This window comes from Oncorhynchus mykiss, chromosome 20 (assembly GCF_057628025.1).
Source record: "Oncorhynchus mykiss isolate SJ-2025 chromosome 20, ASM5762802v1, whole genome shotgun sequence".
NCBI classification, from domain to species: domain Eukaryota; kingdom Metazoa; phylum Chordata; class Actinopteri; order Salmoniformes; family Salmonidae; genus Oncorhynchus; species Oncorhynchus mykiss.
The window spans coordinates 20,188,314-20,205,496 of NC_143041.1; the positions used below are offsets into that span (position 1 = coordinate 20,188,314).

The 17,183-nt window shown below is 44.8% G+C and overlaps 1 protein-coding gene across 17 annotated transcripts in view; it reads right to left on the reverse strand.

Annotated features, from left to right (window-relative positions):
- Positions 1–14,359, reverse strand: part of LOC149974427 (uncharacterized) — a 72,741-nt gene extending 58,382 nt beyond the window's left edge. For 5 of the 17 annotated variants that reach the window (XM_090212510.1, XM_090212505.1, XM_090212507.1 and 2 more), the window contains exons 1-2: positions 12,680–14,109; positions 9,715–10,678 (exon numbers count right to left, since the gene is read on the reverse strand). In XM_090212510.1, the coding sequence (XP_090068636.1) occupies positions 9,715–9,717 (3 nt within the window). In that variant the 5' untranslated portion in view covers positions 9,718–10,678; positions 12,680–14,109. Of the gene's footprint in view, positions 1–9,714; positions 10,679–12,679 lie in introns of all 17 variants that reach the window. The other 12 variants (XM_090212504.1, XM_090212509.1, XM_090212519.1 and 9 more) reach the window with 11 other exon arrangements.
- Positions 14,360–17,183: the final 2,824 nt, after the last annotated feature.

The following is a 17,183-nucleotide window of genomic DNA, read 5'->3' on the forward strand; positions in this document are numbered from 1 at the left end:
TTTCTCATAGTCTAACCAGATGCTGGGCTTTCTAGGTGGACATGAAAGAGTTAATCAGAACCTCTGTGAGCATAAGAGTGAGGAGGGCAATCTCACTTAGAGCACTTAAAGCTGTGACTTATCGCGTTCCAACTCCAACAATGACGGAAACAAGCCCAAGCTGGATCAGGAACGCAGTGACACATTAGCTACTTATGGCGCAGGCTTACACTCTCTGGTCTAAATCTAAATCTGTGTATTACTAAAGCAAGGTGTGTGTGTGTGTTAGGGACTAAGAGACCCAAATCCTGCTCTCATGACCAAGTAATCAAGCTGAGATGCTGTGTCACCACTAGGGCTGTTGCGGTGACCGTATTACCGACACACCGGCTGTCACGAGTCATGACGGCAGTCAAATTCCACATGACCGTTTAGTCACGGTAATTAGGCTTCTCCAAGCTCTGATGCTGCTTATGGTCATTAGTAGCTTACCAAACTTGCCAACTGCCTGGTATTCAGCACTCTATTGTCCCTCTAATCACTCTGACATCAATGCAAATGTCATCGAAAATTTTGCTCAACATTTCTATAGGCTATGCAATTGTGTGAGAAAACAATAGTGATGGCCTCTATTAAAAAGAAGAGGATCCCATCAGCTTTCTATAGGCTAGGCCTACTATATTTATTTCTCAACTTTCCTAATATTAAGCACATTGCTTCTCTTTATGACAGCCATGTAAGTGAGAGGTGATTCGGAGCGTGTAGCCAGGAGACGGGAATTTTAATTATTATATTCCACCCAAGGGCCCAACGGCCATTGGCCACAAAAGGCATGGATTTTTATGGGGCATTACGGCCACACAAAGGGGATGCCGCCGGGAAATTCGAGGCATTATCAAGCTGGTCAAATTGTAATTGAGAGACTGATGAAGTGTGTACAGCCTTCGTAAAAATCAAAGCAGAGCTCATGCATTTCATTCAACTTTTTTCAAATCATCATTAGTCGCATCACGCAGCCTTAGAATATATAAAAAAATCTCGACATGTAGCCCAATGTTTTTATCACAACTAAAGTTACATAAATAACTCTAAATTAAGCAAATAGGAGTACCTGATTCTTTGTTAACCACTCAACACAGAATAGCTGCATGTGCGCACTCCCTCAAATTGTTTGGAGAAAATATCCTTTCTATTTTATTCAGCTTTGTTCAATTGTATTCTACATACGATGAAATAATACAAAATAATGCCACGGACTTCTAAGCAAATATTGTTTGCTAAATTAATAGTGTAGCCCACAGCCATATGGCAGCCAGATCACGGCCTAACATAAGGACAACTCAGAGTATGCTATTCTGTTCTTCTGAAATAGACACAATTTTATTCATATCATGTTCCTTTAGACCTTTCTAAAATAAATAATGGATTTATTGTGATGGTGTATGCTATATTACATGGATTTATTAGTCTTTTTAAAATGCAGATGTTCCAAATGTCTGCATCAATGGTTTGTAGGCTATGAGTGGAAGCCAGGAAATGCTAAATGTGTTTATGTTAATTAACGGTCAATTACCATGAGACGGGCAGTTATTTAAGTGATAAGGCCCGAGAAGCCGGTGTTTGGAGGATATATTGGCACGGGTGTTTTTGGGCCCGAGATGAAGTGTAGGTCTGGCAAACCGTGCCAATATATCCACCGGCTTCGAGGGCATTATCACTTTTATATAATGGGTTATCAACATGTACAAATAATGACAGACATATTTTCATTAAAAACATGATTTTGCTGAATTTATTCATACTATTTCATCCTGCCACAAGATATAGTCCCGACACAAATCTAGGGTTGCTACCCAAGCTGGTTCGGTTGCCAGAGACGCGACTCAGACGTTCAGTCTTTTTGTTCTGTATCTATGGATGCGACCCAGTCGTTTGTTCTAAATGTTCCATTGCCATACTGGCAGGCAACATTCTTATCCCTTGCTTACTAAACAGCCAACTATGGCTAACTACAGTCATGTCAAACAGTGCAGAAAGAATAACAACAATAGCTGCATTTGTATTTGGTGAAGCTGTTTTCTAGTGACATTTATTTGGATACATCGCCGTGAGGCGCAATTTACATCTGGCATAGAAAATGTGCTCTCTCATCAGGACACTGTTGTTCAGAGGAGCTAGCCAACAACACAGCTAACACAATCACTTCAAACTGAAGCTGGAAAGACTGCAAACTAGCTGCACTTCATTTCATTTGACCTTTTTTCACTTGACAATTCTTTGTATATATATCCATAAAAATGATGCCAGCTGATTCATGCTTTCGACTGGCTGAGAATCGCTGCCTGCCTGTCTGTCTGTCTCATCCCGACTCCCAAAAGACACGTTCATTACTATGGGACAGCTGGAGATTGAATTTTAATATTGTTGCAAATGTCGGAGAGACAGACAGCAAGGTTTATACAATTCTCCAACCTGTGGAAAACTAAATGTTAGTCTAAAAGAAATGTGAGATAATGTCTAGATGCTTTTTATAGTGGAGATCAAGTTTATAAATTGCCAGGCTGGGCTGATGAGCCAGTGTATTGTGCTGTCAGATGGAACAGAGTAAATAGCCATTGTAATGTCATAGATTTAGCTGGTGGTAACTTATGGAATAGACACTGGCTGGAATGCGGTTTTAACCAATCAGCATTCAGGATTAGAACCACCCATTGTATAATTGCTTGACAATCACCGGCTGACAAAATTTCATGACCGCCACAGCCCTTTCACCACATACTTACCTAACCTACAACGACGCACCGCGCGCGCACGCACGCACGCACACACGCACACACGCACACACACACACACACACACACACCTGCAGGAGAGTGTAAAACCTGCAGGAGAGTGTAAAGCAATGTTGGACTTGGCTACACAAACTGGCGTGCGTCTATCACACACTTTAACTGGTCCAAAGAAACCTATCACAGCGGCCAGCTCAATGAAAAAGGCAACACTGTACACACACACACACATGCAGATAAACACATGCAGATAAACATGTGTGCACGCACACACACACACAGATACACACACAAACAAGGTTAATGTTGTACAGCCTAACAGATCCATCTAAACGATGCCTTTGTGTGTAGGACTTTGCATAGTTTGGCTTCCGTATAAAAGAGTGAGCTCAGGCAGAGGATTGTACAGAGCATGAGTAAGTAAACCACCTAAATTCCTCTCACACGCTTCGACAGGAATCCAGCGACCAGGCAAAGGAGGCGGAGAGGTAGTGGTGGGGCAGAGGAGAGGAGGAGAGAAGGGTGCACTCTTTTCAAAGCCAGGGCATAATTTGTCCTGTTCTCAGTGTGGTACAAAAACAGAACTTAACATGTAGCAAACAAGAACGAGGTCGCCAATCGCCAGCGATGTTAACCCTTTGTATGGACCCGCAGACAATGAGGGCCCAGGGGAGCCCAGCAAACCCCAGATACTCTCAGTACAAAGCGGAAGGGAAAAACAAGAGGATTGTAAAAACTTAGGTGAAGAAATTAAAGGAACAAGAAAAGATTCGTCAATGACTGGGCAGCACATGAAAGAAGATGCCGTTTTCTTATTCTATATAGCCCGCTTTGAGGCCTGACGAAAGCACTTGATCAATAACATGCATTATTGTCCTTGTTAATAACATTAGCACGCTGACGCTCAAAGACGACATCAATAGGCGGGCACATGAAAAGAGAGATGATTAGTGAGGTGCTATAGGAGGGGCCAGCTAGGAAAATATTCATAAGGGCCACAAGTCTATCCCAAGGGCCGCTCTCTCTTTAAACACATTTAAGAGAAGGGGGAAAAGTGTTCTGTTCATCCTCAGAATCACCCGAACATTTGAGAGCGAGAGAGAGAAAGGCAGAGGACACTCTGCAGCCAAACTACACACTAGTCTCCCACTTACAGCCGGGTCGGCATTGGGTGTCTCAGAAGTGGAAAGAAAACGGAGCGTGTTCCTTTTATTGTTTGTTTTTCTAGCACTTTGTGTTATTCTGGTTCCCTCTCTCTGTTCTCTCTGTCTTTGCGTTACATAATGAGGTCCATCCATCCCAATTAGGAGGTGTTGCTTCCTGACGAGGGGTGTGTGTTGTGGGGAAGGGAGGGCGGAGGGGGGTACTGGGTTTTGTGTTCTTCTTCTGAGAGCTTTTTTAATTGTGTATAAAATAAACTGGGGTGCTGAGCATCAATCATTAGCTCATACAAATATCAAGAGGGGTAAATCTAACCCAACTATCCCTTAGGATTACTCTTGCACACTATGGATTCAGTATGCAGAACAACTTGAGAGACGTTCAATCTGGATGAACTGCAGGCAAATGCAATCACACCTACTCCTCGAGAAATACAACAATAAACCCTAAATCCAATACTTTCAGCCTCCATTGCCAGTCTCCATAGAGAAACATGGAGACACTCCACACACACACACACAATCACACACACAGTTCTCTCCCTCCGTGACACATGCAAAGCTGAAGTGTGTTTTTGTTTTGGGAGGAAGAGAGGGTTAATTACTTGCACTTCTCGATCAAAAACATATTTACTGAGTTCTCCCCTCTCCTTTCTCCTTCATTCTGGGGGGGTGGGGATAAGAGGGAGTCGGAGGTTAACTTCTTGTGTGTCTGAATGGAGAACAGCTGCAGGGTGCTGGCCACGGACAGTTCCACTTGGCTAGAGAGAAGACCAGAGACCCCCTGGGGAGGACAAGAGAGATGAGAGGGGAGAGAGAGAGTGGAGGTGGGGAGAGAAAAATATATAGTAGGAGTGGGGAGAAGATGGCAGGGGTAGAGAGAGGTAGGGCAGTCAACAACAACAACAAAAAGCGTATAGAAGAGGAGGAGCAGAGTGTTAATGGAAGTGCTGAGTGGTTCCCATAAACAGGACCTGGTTGAACAGATCATCGTAGCCTGAGGGTATATCACAGCCCAGTTGACTTTACAGAGCAGTGGAGTGATTCCAAAAAACGCAACACATCTGCTAGTTATTGATTGAGACGGACACTGAGAAGTTCACAGAAAACCAAAAAAATTGACGAACGTTACACAGCAAAAATAACTGCAAAAAACCCTGACCAAACTCAAACGACGCATCATCGGTGGAAAAAAAAGAAAAAAAAGAAGCTTCGCTTCGTACGAATCACCAAACCATCGATTTCCCCCAGAGAAAGAGGCACTGTGGGAACACGTTTGGTAGCAAAGCATTTTGGGAAAGGACACAAACGTGTAAGAGGCTCATCTGGGTGATTTCCTACACTGGCTGTTTTTCTCCAGTCAGTCAGGCATTGGTGATGCTTTAATGAACTGGCTGTCAGTACATGATGAGTTGTGTGTGACACCGCAGAAAAAACACATTATATAAACAGCACCCTCTCGGATATAGGCTATAATCAGATAGGGGAGGGGGAGGGAGTTGTTGAGTCATTCTGTTGTCAGGATGTGTTGCCAACGATGCAGACAACTCCATATTTAATGGAGAGTTTCACTTGCTGTTTTTAAGAGTTAGTATCCGAATAGGACTATATCTGTGTCTGTATCTGGCAGTGCTGGAATCTGTGAGTTGGGTAGTAAGGCCAGAAGACCGTTCTAGCTGGGACTGTTGGCCGATTCTTGAATCACTGGGCACTTCATGCATGGAGCGTTGCTGCCACCCAGTGGTTAAAGGGAACATAAAAGCTTCCCTGCAGTGCTCTATGCCCAATTCTAAACAGGCCTCTAGCCGCTTCTGTTCCATCTTCAGCCTATCTGGGAACAAGGAGGAGCTTGAACCATACTGCGTATACCTGTCAAGTAATTTCAGAACTATTAGCCATCTGAACTAAAGTGTGTGTGTGTGTGTGTGTGTGTGTGTGTGTGTGTGTGTGTGTGTGTGTGTGTGTGTGTGTGTGTGTGTGTGTGTGTGTGTGTGTGTGTGTGTGTGTGTGTGTGTGTGTGTGTGTGAGATTTGGGTTTTACTATCCTTGTGGGGACCAGGATTTGGAAAACAAGGAAAATTCAGACAAGTGGGGACATTTCGCCAGTCCCCACAAGGAAAAAGGCTATTTTAGGCTTAGGGGTTAGGTTCAGGGTTGCAATTAGGGTTTGAATTAGGGTTAGGGGTAAGGTTTAGGGTTAGGGTTAGGAGTTAAGGTTAGCAAAAAAATGTTGGTACCAATAAGGGTAGTAAAACAATCGTGCACGCGAGAGGGAGAGAGAGAGGGAGAGAGAGAGGGAGAGAGAGAGCGAGAGAGAGAGGGAGAGAGAGAGGGAGAGAGAGAGCGAGAGAGAGAGCGAGAGAGAGAGCGAGAGAGGGAGAGAGAGAACCCCAGTGCACCCCAAAGGCCCCACCCCCCACCAGAGCATCACCACCTCCATTGGCCCAGCCAGTCTGGACTAGAGGTTGACCGATTAATTAGGGCTGGTTTCAGGTTTTCATAACAATCGGTAATCAATTATGGCCGATTACATTGCACTCCACGAGGAGACTGCATGGCAGGCTGACCACCTGTTACGCGAGTGCTGGAAGGAGCCAAGGTAAGTTGCTAGCTAGCATTAAACTTATCTTATAAAAAACTATCAATCTTAACATAATCACTAGTTAACTACACATGGTTGATGATGTTACTAGTTTATCGAGCGTGTCCTGCGTTGCAAATAATCAATGCGGTGTCTGTTAATATATCATCGAATCACAGCCTACTTCACCAAACGGGTGATGATTTAACAAGCGCATTTGCGAAAAAGCACTGTCGTTGCATCAACGTACCTAACCATAAACATCAATGCCCTTCTTAAAATCAATACACAAGTATATGTTTTAAACCTGCATATTTAGTTAAAATAAATACATGTTAGCAGGCAATATTAACTATGGAAATTATGTCATTTCTCTTGCGTTCTGTGCAAGCAGAGTCAGGGTATATGCAGCAATTTGGGGCGCCTGGCTAGTTTCTTCCTAACAAATTAATTAGCCAGAATTTTATATAATTATGAATGGATGCAACTCGTTTGATAAAATGTGGAACGGTTCAGTATTTCACTGAAAGAATAAACGTTTTGTTTTCTAAATTATCGTTTCCGGATTTGACCATATTAATGACCTACGGATCGTATTTCTGTGTGTTTATTATATTATAATTAAGTCTATATTTTGATATTTGATAGAGCAGTCTGACTGAGCGGTGGTATGCAGCAGCAGGCTCGTAAGCATTCATTCACACAGCATTTTCCTGCGTTTGCCAGCAGCTCTTCGCAATGCTTGAAGCACAGCGCTGACTTAAAGCCTATCAACTCCCGAGATTAGGCTGGCAATACTATAGTGCCTATAAGAACATCCAATAGTCAAAGGTATATGAAATACAAATGGCAGAGAGAGAAATAGTCCTATAATTCCTCTAATAACTACAACCTAAAACTTCTTACCTGGGAATATTGAAGACTCATGTTAAAAGGAACCACCAGCTTTCATATGTTCTCATGTTCTGAGCAAGGAACTTAAAGGTTAGCTTTTTTACATGGCAAATATTGTGTTTTTGCATTGTTTAAACCAAATTGAAAATGTTTAATTATTTATTTGAGACTAAATAGATTTTTATTGATGTATTATATTAAGCTAAAATAAGTGTTCATTCAGTATTGTTGTAATTGTCATTATTACAAACAGAAATATAAAAATCGTCCAATTAATCTATATCTGATTTTTTTGGTCCTCTTTTACTCGGTATCGGCATCGGCGCTGAAAAATCATAATCGGTCAACCACTAGCCTGGACCGAGTCTAGCCTAGTACCCCACACCAGACCACCGTATCTACCAGACCAGAGAGGCAGCCCCCCGGCCCAGAGTTGGCCCCCCTCCACGGGGCCCAACAGCAGGACCCGTTTTAAAACAGTCAACACTGTTCAAATTGATACAAACACAGAACAACGCCAAATTCATGAGAAGTTGAAGGGATTAGAAAAAGCTATAAAGGACAATCCAAATCCATTGGACTCCCCAATTACTGACCAGGAGCTCTATAAAAAACTTCAGACCCTCAAATTTAAAAAAGCATGCGGACCTGATGGCATCCTAAATGAGATGCTCAAATTCACTAGTGCAAAATGTTCATTGGGAAAGGGGATACCTAGTCAGTTGTCCAACTGAATGTATTCAACTGAAATGTGCCTTCCACATTTAACCCAAACCCTCTGAATCAGAGAGGTGCGGCGGGCTGCCTTAATCCACATCCACGACTTCGGCGCCCAGGAAACAGTGGGTTAACTGCCTGCTTAGGGTCAGAACAACAGATTTGTACCTTGTCAGCTAGGGGATTCAATCCAGCAACCTCCTAAGTGTAGGTTCTTTTCTTGACATCTGGAATCAATGACTCATAACCCTAATCTTTAACAACGGAGACCATTTTGACCCTAACAATTAGAGAGGCATTTGTGTGAACAGTAATCTTGGGAAGCTTTTATATAGTATTATAAATGTTCAAAAAATTCTTGAGTAAAAAGCTAAATTGGATTTATACCAAAACATCGCACGACCGATCAGATTCACACCCTACACACCCTGATAGATAAACATGTCCACCAAAATAATACCAACATGTATGCCTGCTTTATCGACTTCCAAAACGCATTTGATTCTATTTGGCATACGTCCTGTTCTACAAAGTGGCGTAGGGGGGGGGGGGGGGGTAAACATATGACATAATTAAATCAATAAATGCAGCTTCAAAACTAGCAAGAAAATAATGGAATTCTTTATCCAGGAGCGGTGCCTTTGCCAGGGATGCAATCTGAGCATGCGCTCTTCAATATTCACATCAACGAATTGGCCACTGTTCTAGGAAAATCTTCAGCCCCTCGCGTTAGTCTCCACAATCCAGAGGTTAAATGCCTGCTCTTCGCAGGTGATCTGTGCCTGCTGTCACCCACAGCACATGGCCTACAGCAGAGTCTGGAACCTGCTGGAGCAGTACTGCCAGACCTGGGTCCTGGCAGTAAACCCCAACAAGACCAAAATAATTAGATCCAGATCTCAGGGAATTAGACCAAAGTTCTGAATTGGTACAAAATATATAGAGTACTACACACACTACAATTACTTAAGTTTAAAAAACAAGCTCAACTGGACAACTAAATGAGGCAGTGAATGAACTGAGAGAGAAAGCACGCAGGGCATTCTACGCCATTAAAAAAATAATTTAAATGTGTCATTGAACCAATTGCACTTTAAGGCAGCGAGGGGTGGAGTCCACTTACAAAACAAGATTTCACCCAATGGGACACACACCCCATTGAAACCCTTCATGCAGATTTCTGTAAGATTCTTCTACATGTCCAGAGGAAAACTACAAACAATGCATGCAGGGCAGAATTAGGTCCATTTCCACTAATAATAAAAACTAAAAAAAGTTTTAGAAACATCTCAAATACAGTGATTCCCTCTCATATCATTAGCAAGCCCTGCAATGCCAAGAGAAACGAAAAGAGTCCCCTCATCCAGCTGGTCCTGGGGTTGAGTACACAAACCTATTCTACTAACACACTTAAACCTCAGGACCAGAACATCCAATCAATCAGAATAAACCAAATTACAACACAGTCAAAACAAAACTACATTACCTATTGGGAAACACAAGCACAAAGAAAAATGCAGTGCTGTCTGGCCTTAAATCGATAGTACACCACAAAGACCTTGACAAAGTACAGGCTCAGTGATCACAGCCTTACCATTGAGAAGGGTAGACACAGGAAAACCTGGCTCCATGTAGAGGAAAGGCTGTGCAACCACGGCACCACAGCAGAACCTGAGACAGAGCTGCATTTCCTGACAAAATGTCAAAAATATGAAACAATTAGAGGGTGTCATTTCCCCAAATGTTAAACCCTTATTCAAGGTTTCAAAGACTGCTCTGATGAGAATAGTCTACATGTCCTGTTGGGGGAAGAAGCAGAGAGCTATGAGTTGGCGGTACACAACATTGCTGCCTGCCATAAGATGAGGGACAGTGTCCTCTATGCCATTGTTATTGTCCATTGCATTGTTATTTTTACCCTTAATTATTGTTGTTATTGATTGTCCCGTTGACAATCTTGATTATTATCATTACAATTATGTTAATTTTATGTTAATTTTGTAAGTGCCGACGCCGGACAGCAGAAGCAGGTACGGGGAGTCAGACATTTCTAGGGGAGGTAATAAACAGGTGGTAATAAACAGGCCACCCGGCGTCCCAACTGGGTGAGCCGGCCGAGACATGGGCGCTGGGCAAGCTGGCTGGGGGTAAACTCCCCGCGAACCGGCAGTGGCGTGGGAGCCTGGCGAGCCGGCTGAGGCAAGAACGCCTGTCGATCCCACTACAGCGTGGAAGCCCGATGATCCGGCGGAGCCTGACATGGGATGGGAACCTGCGGCGGCGGAATCCAAGCCCGACGTCACCAACAAAACAAGAAAAACTTATGGGCCGGCTCGGCGAACAAGACCTGATGACCCGGCTGAGGCCCGACGTGGGATGGGCGCCTTCCGGGGCAAGGAAACCTCTCGAGCCAGCTAGGGCGTGACAGCCCGCTGAGCTGGCTTAGGCACCCCCGGTTCCATCGGTGGCGACCTCCGGATCCGACGTCACCACTAACCGGAACACCAGTACTCCCCAATGCTTTGTGTGATGGCTGCTGCATTCTGTAAGGACCGACGCTGGACAGGAGAAGCAGGTACGGGGAGTCAGACATTTATTTGGGAACAGACATAGAACAAGACGGGAACAACGTCAGCGCACGGGTAACACGTACACATGACAAACAATGCAGCTGGTGGCAGGAGTGCGTAATGCAGGGCAGCCTGGCGCCCACAGGTGCCAGGGGGGGAGAGCGGGAGCAGGCGTGACCAGAATCACACACTTTCCAAAATACTCTTTGTACATTGCTACATCTTGCCAATACAGCAAATTGAATTGAATTGAGAGCGAGAGAGAGAGAGAGAGAGGGAGGTAGAGAGAGAGAGAGAGGGAGGTAGAGAGAGAGAGAGAGAGCGAGAGAGAGAGAGCAAGCAAGCATGCAACCGAGCAAGCATAAATTCTTCAAAGTTGGACACTTCAAAATTTTGATCATGCATTTCTTCACTACACAGTATCCGCAATCCAAAATATCTCACCAGAGGTATAGGGACATTAGTACACCCTTGTGGTGGTGGCAAGGATAGTTATTTTCCTGCTAATAAAAAGGCCCTTGTCTGCAATACTATCTCATCACCATTAGGTGGGGGTATTTGACTGCATTTGGGAATTTTGTGGTCCATTGAGAGGGCTCTAGGAGACTCCAAGAGATTGTTTACCCGTTCAAACCACAAGGTGGAGGCAGAGCTAATTACTACAGACACAAGATAGGTGCACCTGTACTTCAACAGGTAACACACACACATGTCCTGTTCTGTTCCACTGCTTAGTCCCACTGTTTATCTGTTCCACTGCTTAGTCCCACTGTTTAGTTCTAAGGGTCCATGTAAACGGCCAATTTTTGCGGCCATGTAAACCCTAACCCCCCCCCCCCCACCATGAACATCTTGAAGAACAATCTGGCCTTAATTGGCCATGTACTCTTATAATCTCCCCCCGGCACAGCCAGAAGAGGACCGGCCACCCCTCAGAGCCTGATTGCTCTCTAGGTTTCTTCGTAGGTTCCTGCCTTTCTAGGGAGTTTTCCCTAGGCACCGTGCCTCTACATCTGCATTGCTTGCTCTCTGGGGTTTTAGGCTCAGTTATATAAGCAGTTTGTAACAACTGCTGTTGTAAAAAAAATACATGTGATTCATAAAGTATTACTTCATCACATACTGAAAAGATCACAGTTGACAAATATTATAAGGACACCATTCTATAAACTACCCAGTGGGGAGAGAAGACATTAAGTGATGAAATTCCACACAGAGAACATCACCCACATTGAACAACTGGCCTAGACTACTCCAGTGGGAGAACAGCTCCTGCTCCACAACCTACACACAGGGGGCACGCTGAGTCAGGATCTTTTTACCAGGTCTGAAGGAAGGACAGGAGTCAATTTCCCCATCATCACAATCGTGTTTATTTCAATGTTGTTGCGTTTGATGGGGCTAGTCGGGAGTGCCCGTCTGTTTGTGCTATCACGTCAACTCCTTGTCACTCATTCGAATGTTTGGCTTGACAATGAGCAATGGCGTTGGCAAGACCACAGACAGATCTGGGACCAGGCTATGAGGGGGCCAATTGTGACTTGAAGCAGCAACCCTGCCATTACATAACAGTGCACTATCACACGTGCCATAAAGGTCCAGCTAACATTGCAGAAATAATTAAACGTTTCCGTACAGGGAGGCCAAACTGATATTGAATGGTACGACAAGTCTGTACACGTCACCACCGCGCGAGAGCAGCAGAGCAGTAACTCTAGTTCTCTAAACGTCACCATAGAAACGACAAGTTGCTTGACATGCATGACATGAGAAGTTTTGGAGAAAATGCATAAGCTAACTTTACGTTTATTGATAGGATAATAAACTCTTTGGACCACTTTGATTAAACAACAAACATTCTATTTATATGTCTTCCAAGTTGCTTACATACACGCATTGCGGACTAAACTCCACTCTATCATAGAGTCCGCCAAAACGCACATATACAGAGAATACGCCTATTTAGAGAAACATATGAAAGTGGTTTACCTGTCAGGCCAATGCAAAACTATGTTCTTGCTACATTTTATCCAGAGGTGACGTTTTACAATCCAAAATCCAGTTTCTTCTTACATCACGCACAGGGCCGTTATGTGACATCCACCTGTGTAACTGATGGTGATGGGTTCTGAAAGCCCAACTCCAGGGCAACTGTAGACTATGGATATGACACGGGATATAAATATTCATAAGCACGATGCGTAAAAATATATGGGCGTCGAAATCTAAATGAAGAACCCCACGCACAAGTAAAAAAAATTAAAAATCATCCTCAACTGAACACAACTCCATACAAAGCTCTCCACAACGCACACACATCTGACCGTGGGACAAGGGATAGGCTATCCCATGAGATCCAATAGTCAATGAACCAAAGAGCACGACTGCGAAAACTGCTTAATTTATCAAATCCACTTAACACAGAATAAATCCAGATTTGGATTAAATGTTCTCGCGTAGTCCAGTCTGTTCTTTGCGTTGCCTTGTTCGACTGTATAGCGCGATCCAGCGGTTTGCAGTGCAGCCGCGCACTAGTTTCTCACGCATCTTTGCATTTCCAAAAAGTCGCATATCACGCGGTAAAAGCCAGCACATAACTGAGCCATGTTGAGAGCTGCTAACCCAAAGAATTTGGGCAGTGACCGATGGGATATGTAGTCTCCACCCACAAACAAATGTGTGACTCCAGCTGTTCCCAACCTGCATAAAACACATACAAAAAACAAAAAAAATGTAAGTCGGTTACATGGACTTGTTCACCTATTTGTCTGTATTATCCTGGTCTCTCTTTAATCAAATGAACAGAACATGACAGTAACACTACAGGCTACATCAAAGAACAGGCCCTTCTCTGACTGAACGCTCTGCTGGCAGTCTTACATCACTTTAAAGTCTCCCTGCCAGCAGACATGCTGTTATTTTTTTAGCATTTTAAATTACTAGCACGCAAAAACTCGGCTTGGCTAAGAAGAGTAGTGGAACTGTACACAGAATGGACTGGGTGAGTGTGGGAAGCGTGCGTAAAAGGGGCAATCAACGAGAAACCAACCCACACAAACGTTTTGTTCAAACAGCGTTATATACTTATCATTGTCCTTGTTCCGATGTTCAGGTTAGTTCCCTGAGTTGATGCACTTCCAAGACGCAGCAAAAAAAAGCTTGGGAGTCAAAACTGCCATATATTTCGGATGCAGTCAATGGTAAACCCGCGCCGGGTTTTCCCTCCCACACTCACACCTGAATTCCCGAACACCTGAACTGCACGCGATCCTGTAAAGATGCAGGTACTTGATAGCGCTCTTGTGTGAACAGGGCTGAGCGGTTACGGAAAGTGTGTGCTCACACGGCGTTGCGTGACTAGAGGGGTTGGGCCGCGGAACACAAAGACATTGTTCAGTGTGTGATCAGTCAGTCAGTCTGCCTCTCCGGTAACACAGCAACATTCCTCCTGCGTTCCTCAGCCTCTCCCTCCACCGCTGCACAGGCTGCTGCTGTGGGTTAACCAGGGGAAAGCGAAAGTGATGTCTTTAAAAAAATGTCACAATGGGAACACGACATAAATTGGTCAACAAATGTGTGTCAGAATAACCCACTGCTAAAGTAATTTCTTCATCTGCTTTAGGGTTTTGGGACACTACTTAATATCTCTGGTCTCTGTAGTCTCCCACTGGTCTTTTGGGTCTCACTATCTCTGTCCTGTCTGTGTTTTTTCTCTGCCGCCACTGTCACAAGGGCTCATTCAGAGGCCGAAGAATAGCTCTCTACAGAGACTTGAGGGACACATTGAACTCAACCTGATTGGGAGCTGTAGTTATTCCCTGTTTCTGTCTTCCATTCTCACTCGTAAAGCCTCTGTCAGTGTCTTGTCTGTCTGTCTGTCACTTATAAACAGTAAAACACACACACAGTCTGGTGAATGACTAGACAGGATGGTGAGTGTTTGTGGAAATGAGTGATCACAGATCCCCAGGGGTGCAGAAGCCACTTAGGGAGAGGAAACCAGCCAATCAATTAGCCCTGCTAGAGGACACAACCATGTTATTCTCCACATCCTCCCGTCCCCACTGTAAGGGCTGTGTTTAGTTTAAATCAATTTCCCTCGTCCCCACCACACTCACACGCGCCTACAGTCACACGCACACAATTCAGTGTAAGTTACACTGATGCCACTAAGTGTGTATGTGACCATCAGCCGTGGTGTTCCCTTTGAGGAAAGGCAAAGGGGGATACCTAGTCAGTTGTACAACTGAATGCATTCAACTGAAATGTGCCTTAAGCATTTAACTAAACTTTTCTGAATCAGAGAGGTGTGGGGGGCTGCCTTAATCGACATCCACGTCATCTGCGCCCCGGGGAAATCAGTGGGTTAACTGCTTTGCTCAGGGGCAGAATGACAGATTTGAACCTTGTCAGCTTAGGGATTCGATCCATCAACCTTTCGGTTACTGTCCCAACGCTCCTACGCACCAGTCTATCTTTGTATGGCCGTTTTTTTTTCTCCACAGGGTCAGAGATTGCTGGTGACAATGAAGGCATCTGCCTAATTATTGACACCTCAACCACGCTGGCCCTGAGTAGGTTATTCCTCAGACGTGTGTGTGTGTGTGTGAACCGGCTTCGCATGTCCGTGTGAGTGAGTGGATTTGCGTGACACGGAGAAATCCACCTGTCCCAGTGTTGTGGTTGAGAGGGCTCTCGCATGCAGAGGCTTGTCTCTTCGACAACGTGGCACATTGTACCTCTACCATGCTCTCCCACTGCCAACACAGCAAGAGAGGGGGCCCTGAAAAACACACATGACAAAAACCATAGATGATTTAATGATAGATTGTATATGATCACTAACCATACACAGCCATATCGCTCCCACATTCCCTCTCATATGATGATACGGTTATCATTAAATCGACCAGAATGCAGGGACATTCAATCTGTTGAACCTTGTTGAACTATGCTGCTGGGTCCAATTACTTAATGGGTCTGGGGTCTATGATCCAGCGGGCTGATACTGGAAGGTTTGTAATTGTACTCTTATAAGCCAAGGAACAGGAGTGGTTTTGACTTTGTCATGTTAGCTATGCCAATGACTCAGGTATCAAGATGTATCACTTGAAATCTCCTTTTTGTCTGAGCATGAGAGAAAGAGAGAGAGAGAGAGAGAGAGAGAGAGAGAGCACAAGAGAGTCGCCCGTTACGATGCAGTCCTTCATAAAGGTAGTATTGTTAAGTTGCGTGCGAAGCTCCTGCTTTGAGCTTTTTGGGTCACTGCCCACTCTTGTTAACCACAGACCTCCCCTTTCTTTCAGCTAGAAGTAAACATTTGATGTCCGCACGCAATCCCTGGAGTGTCTCCTCCCCCCCGTTTCGCTTTTTTACTCCTTCTCACTCACACACACACATTCTCCCAAGGCATGAGTAAGCACCTGTCAGCAAGGTGTGCTGCCATTGGTTGACGCTGTAGCCTGTCAAAGCCTCACAACAAGACCATCTTCAGAGTTAAGCTACCATTCCTTTCTCGACCTCCCCCTCTCTCTTTATGACTGAGATCATACCTTATATCTGTACTCGTACTACCCACTCACGGGTTAAGCTATACCTCACATACTCAATCCCTTACCCCACCGCATCTCTACTCTACATCCTCATGTCCTGTGCTTGAGCATCAGACTTTCCTCAGCACTCCCCTAGTGTAACAGTGCTCTAACAGTGCTGTACTGTTCTTTGCCGTTGGATTGGCTACTTCTGACATTCTTTGACCGCCTCTCCAGACCAGATTACTAGCAGACGGCCTGTGGTCAATGCTCTCCACTGTTCTCCTCATACAGGACTATGGCCACCAGACAAAGGAGCCATTTGATCCCAGGCACAAAGTAAAGAAAGGGTCCCTTCTCTCGGATCCTGTGTGCTCGAGAGACTATGTGAGTGTGTGTGAGTGTGTATATATATATTGTGTGCACGCGCTCCATGCTTGTGGCTTCCCAGTCTCTCCGGTGCCCAATAAAGTCAGGGAAGAGCCGTAACAATAGCCATTGTCCTGCGTTATACCAATCCCTGCCCTCAGTGAGGTGGGCATGGTCGCTCCGGGAGACGCTGGCACAGGGTGGCTATGAAAGGGGTTCTTTGTCCTTCACCTTCACCGTGGCAACAAGGTGTTTCCTGCACTGGCATTCCGACTCAGTGAGAAGCAAAACCGCGTCTCGCCTCTCCCTATCGTACTTATCACAGCTCCAAAGAAAAACAAATAGGAAAAAGAGGGAGAAAACCCACACACGCATACACCTCTATGTGTGTGCCAGTCGACTAGCTGCCAGGGCCGAGGCTTACACAGAGCGTACAAAGGTATAGAAGTGCCGTGGAGTTGAGCATTTGTTACATAAGGATGGGTGACGGTTCAGGTTACTGGTATCATTGTCTAGCGCTGTGAGCCTGAGTGGACAGCGGATACATTGCCAAGACAAGGCCTCAGTCAAAGTGAAATGGTCCATTCAACGCG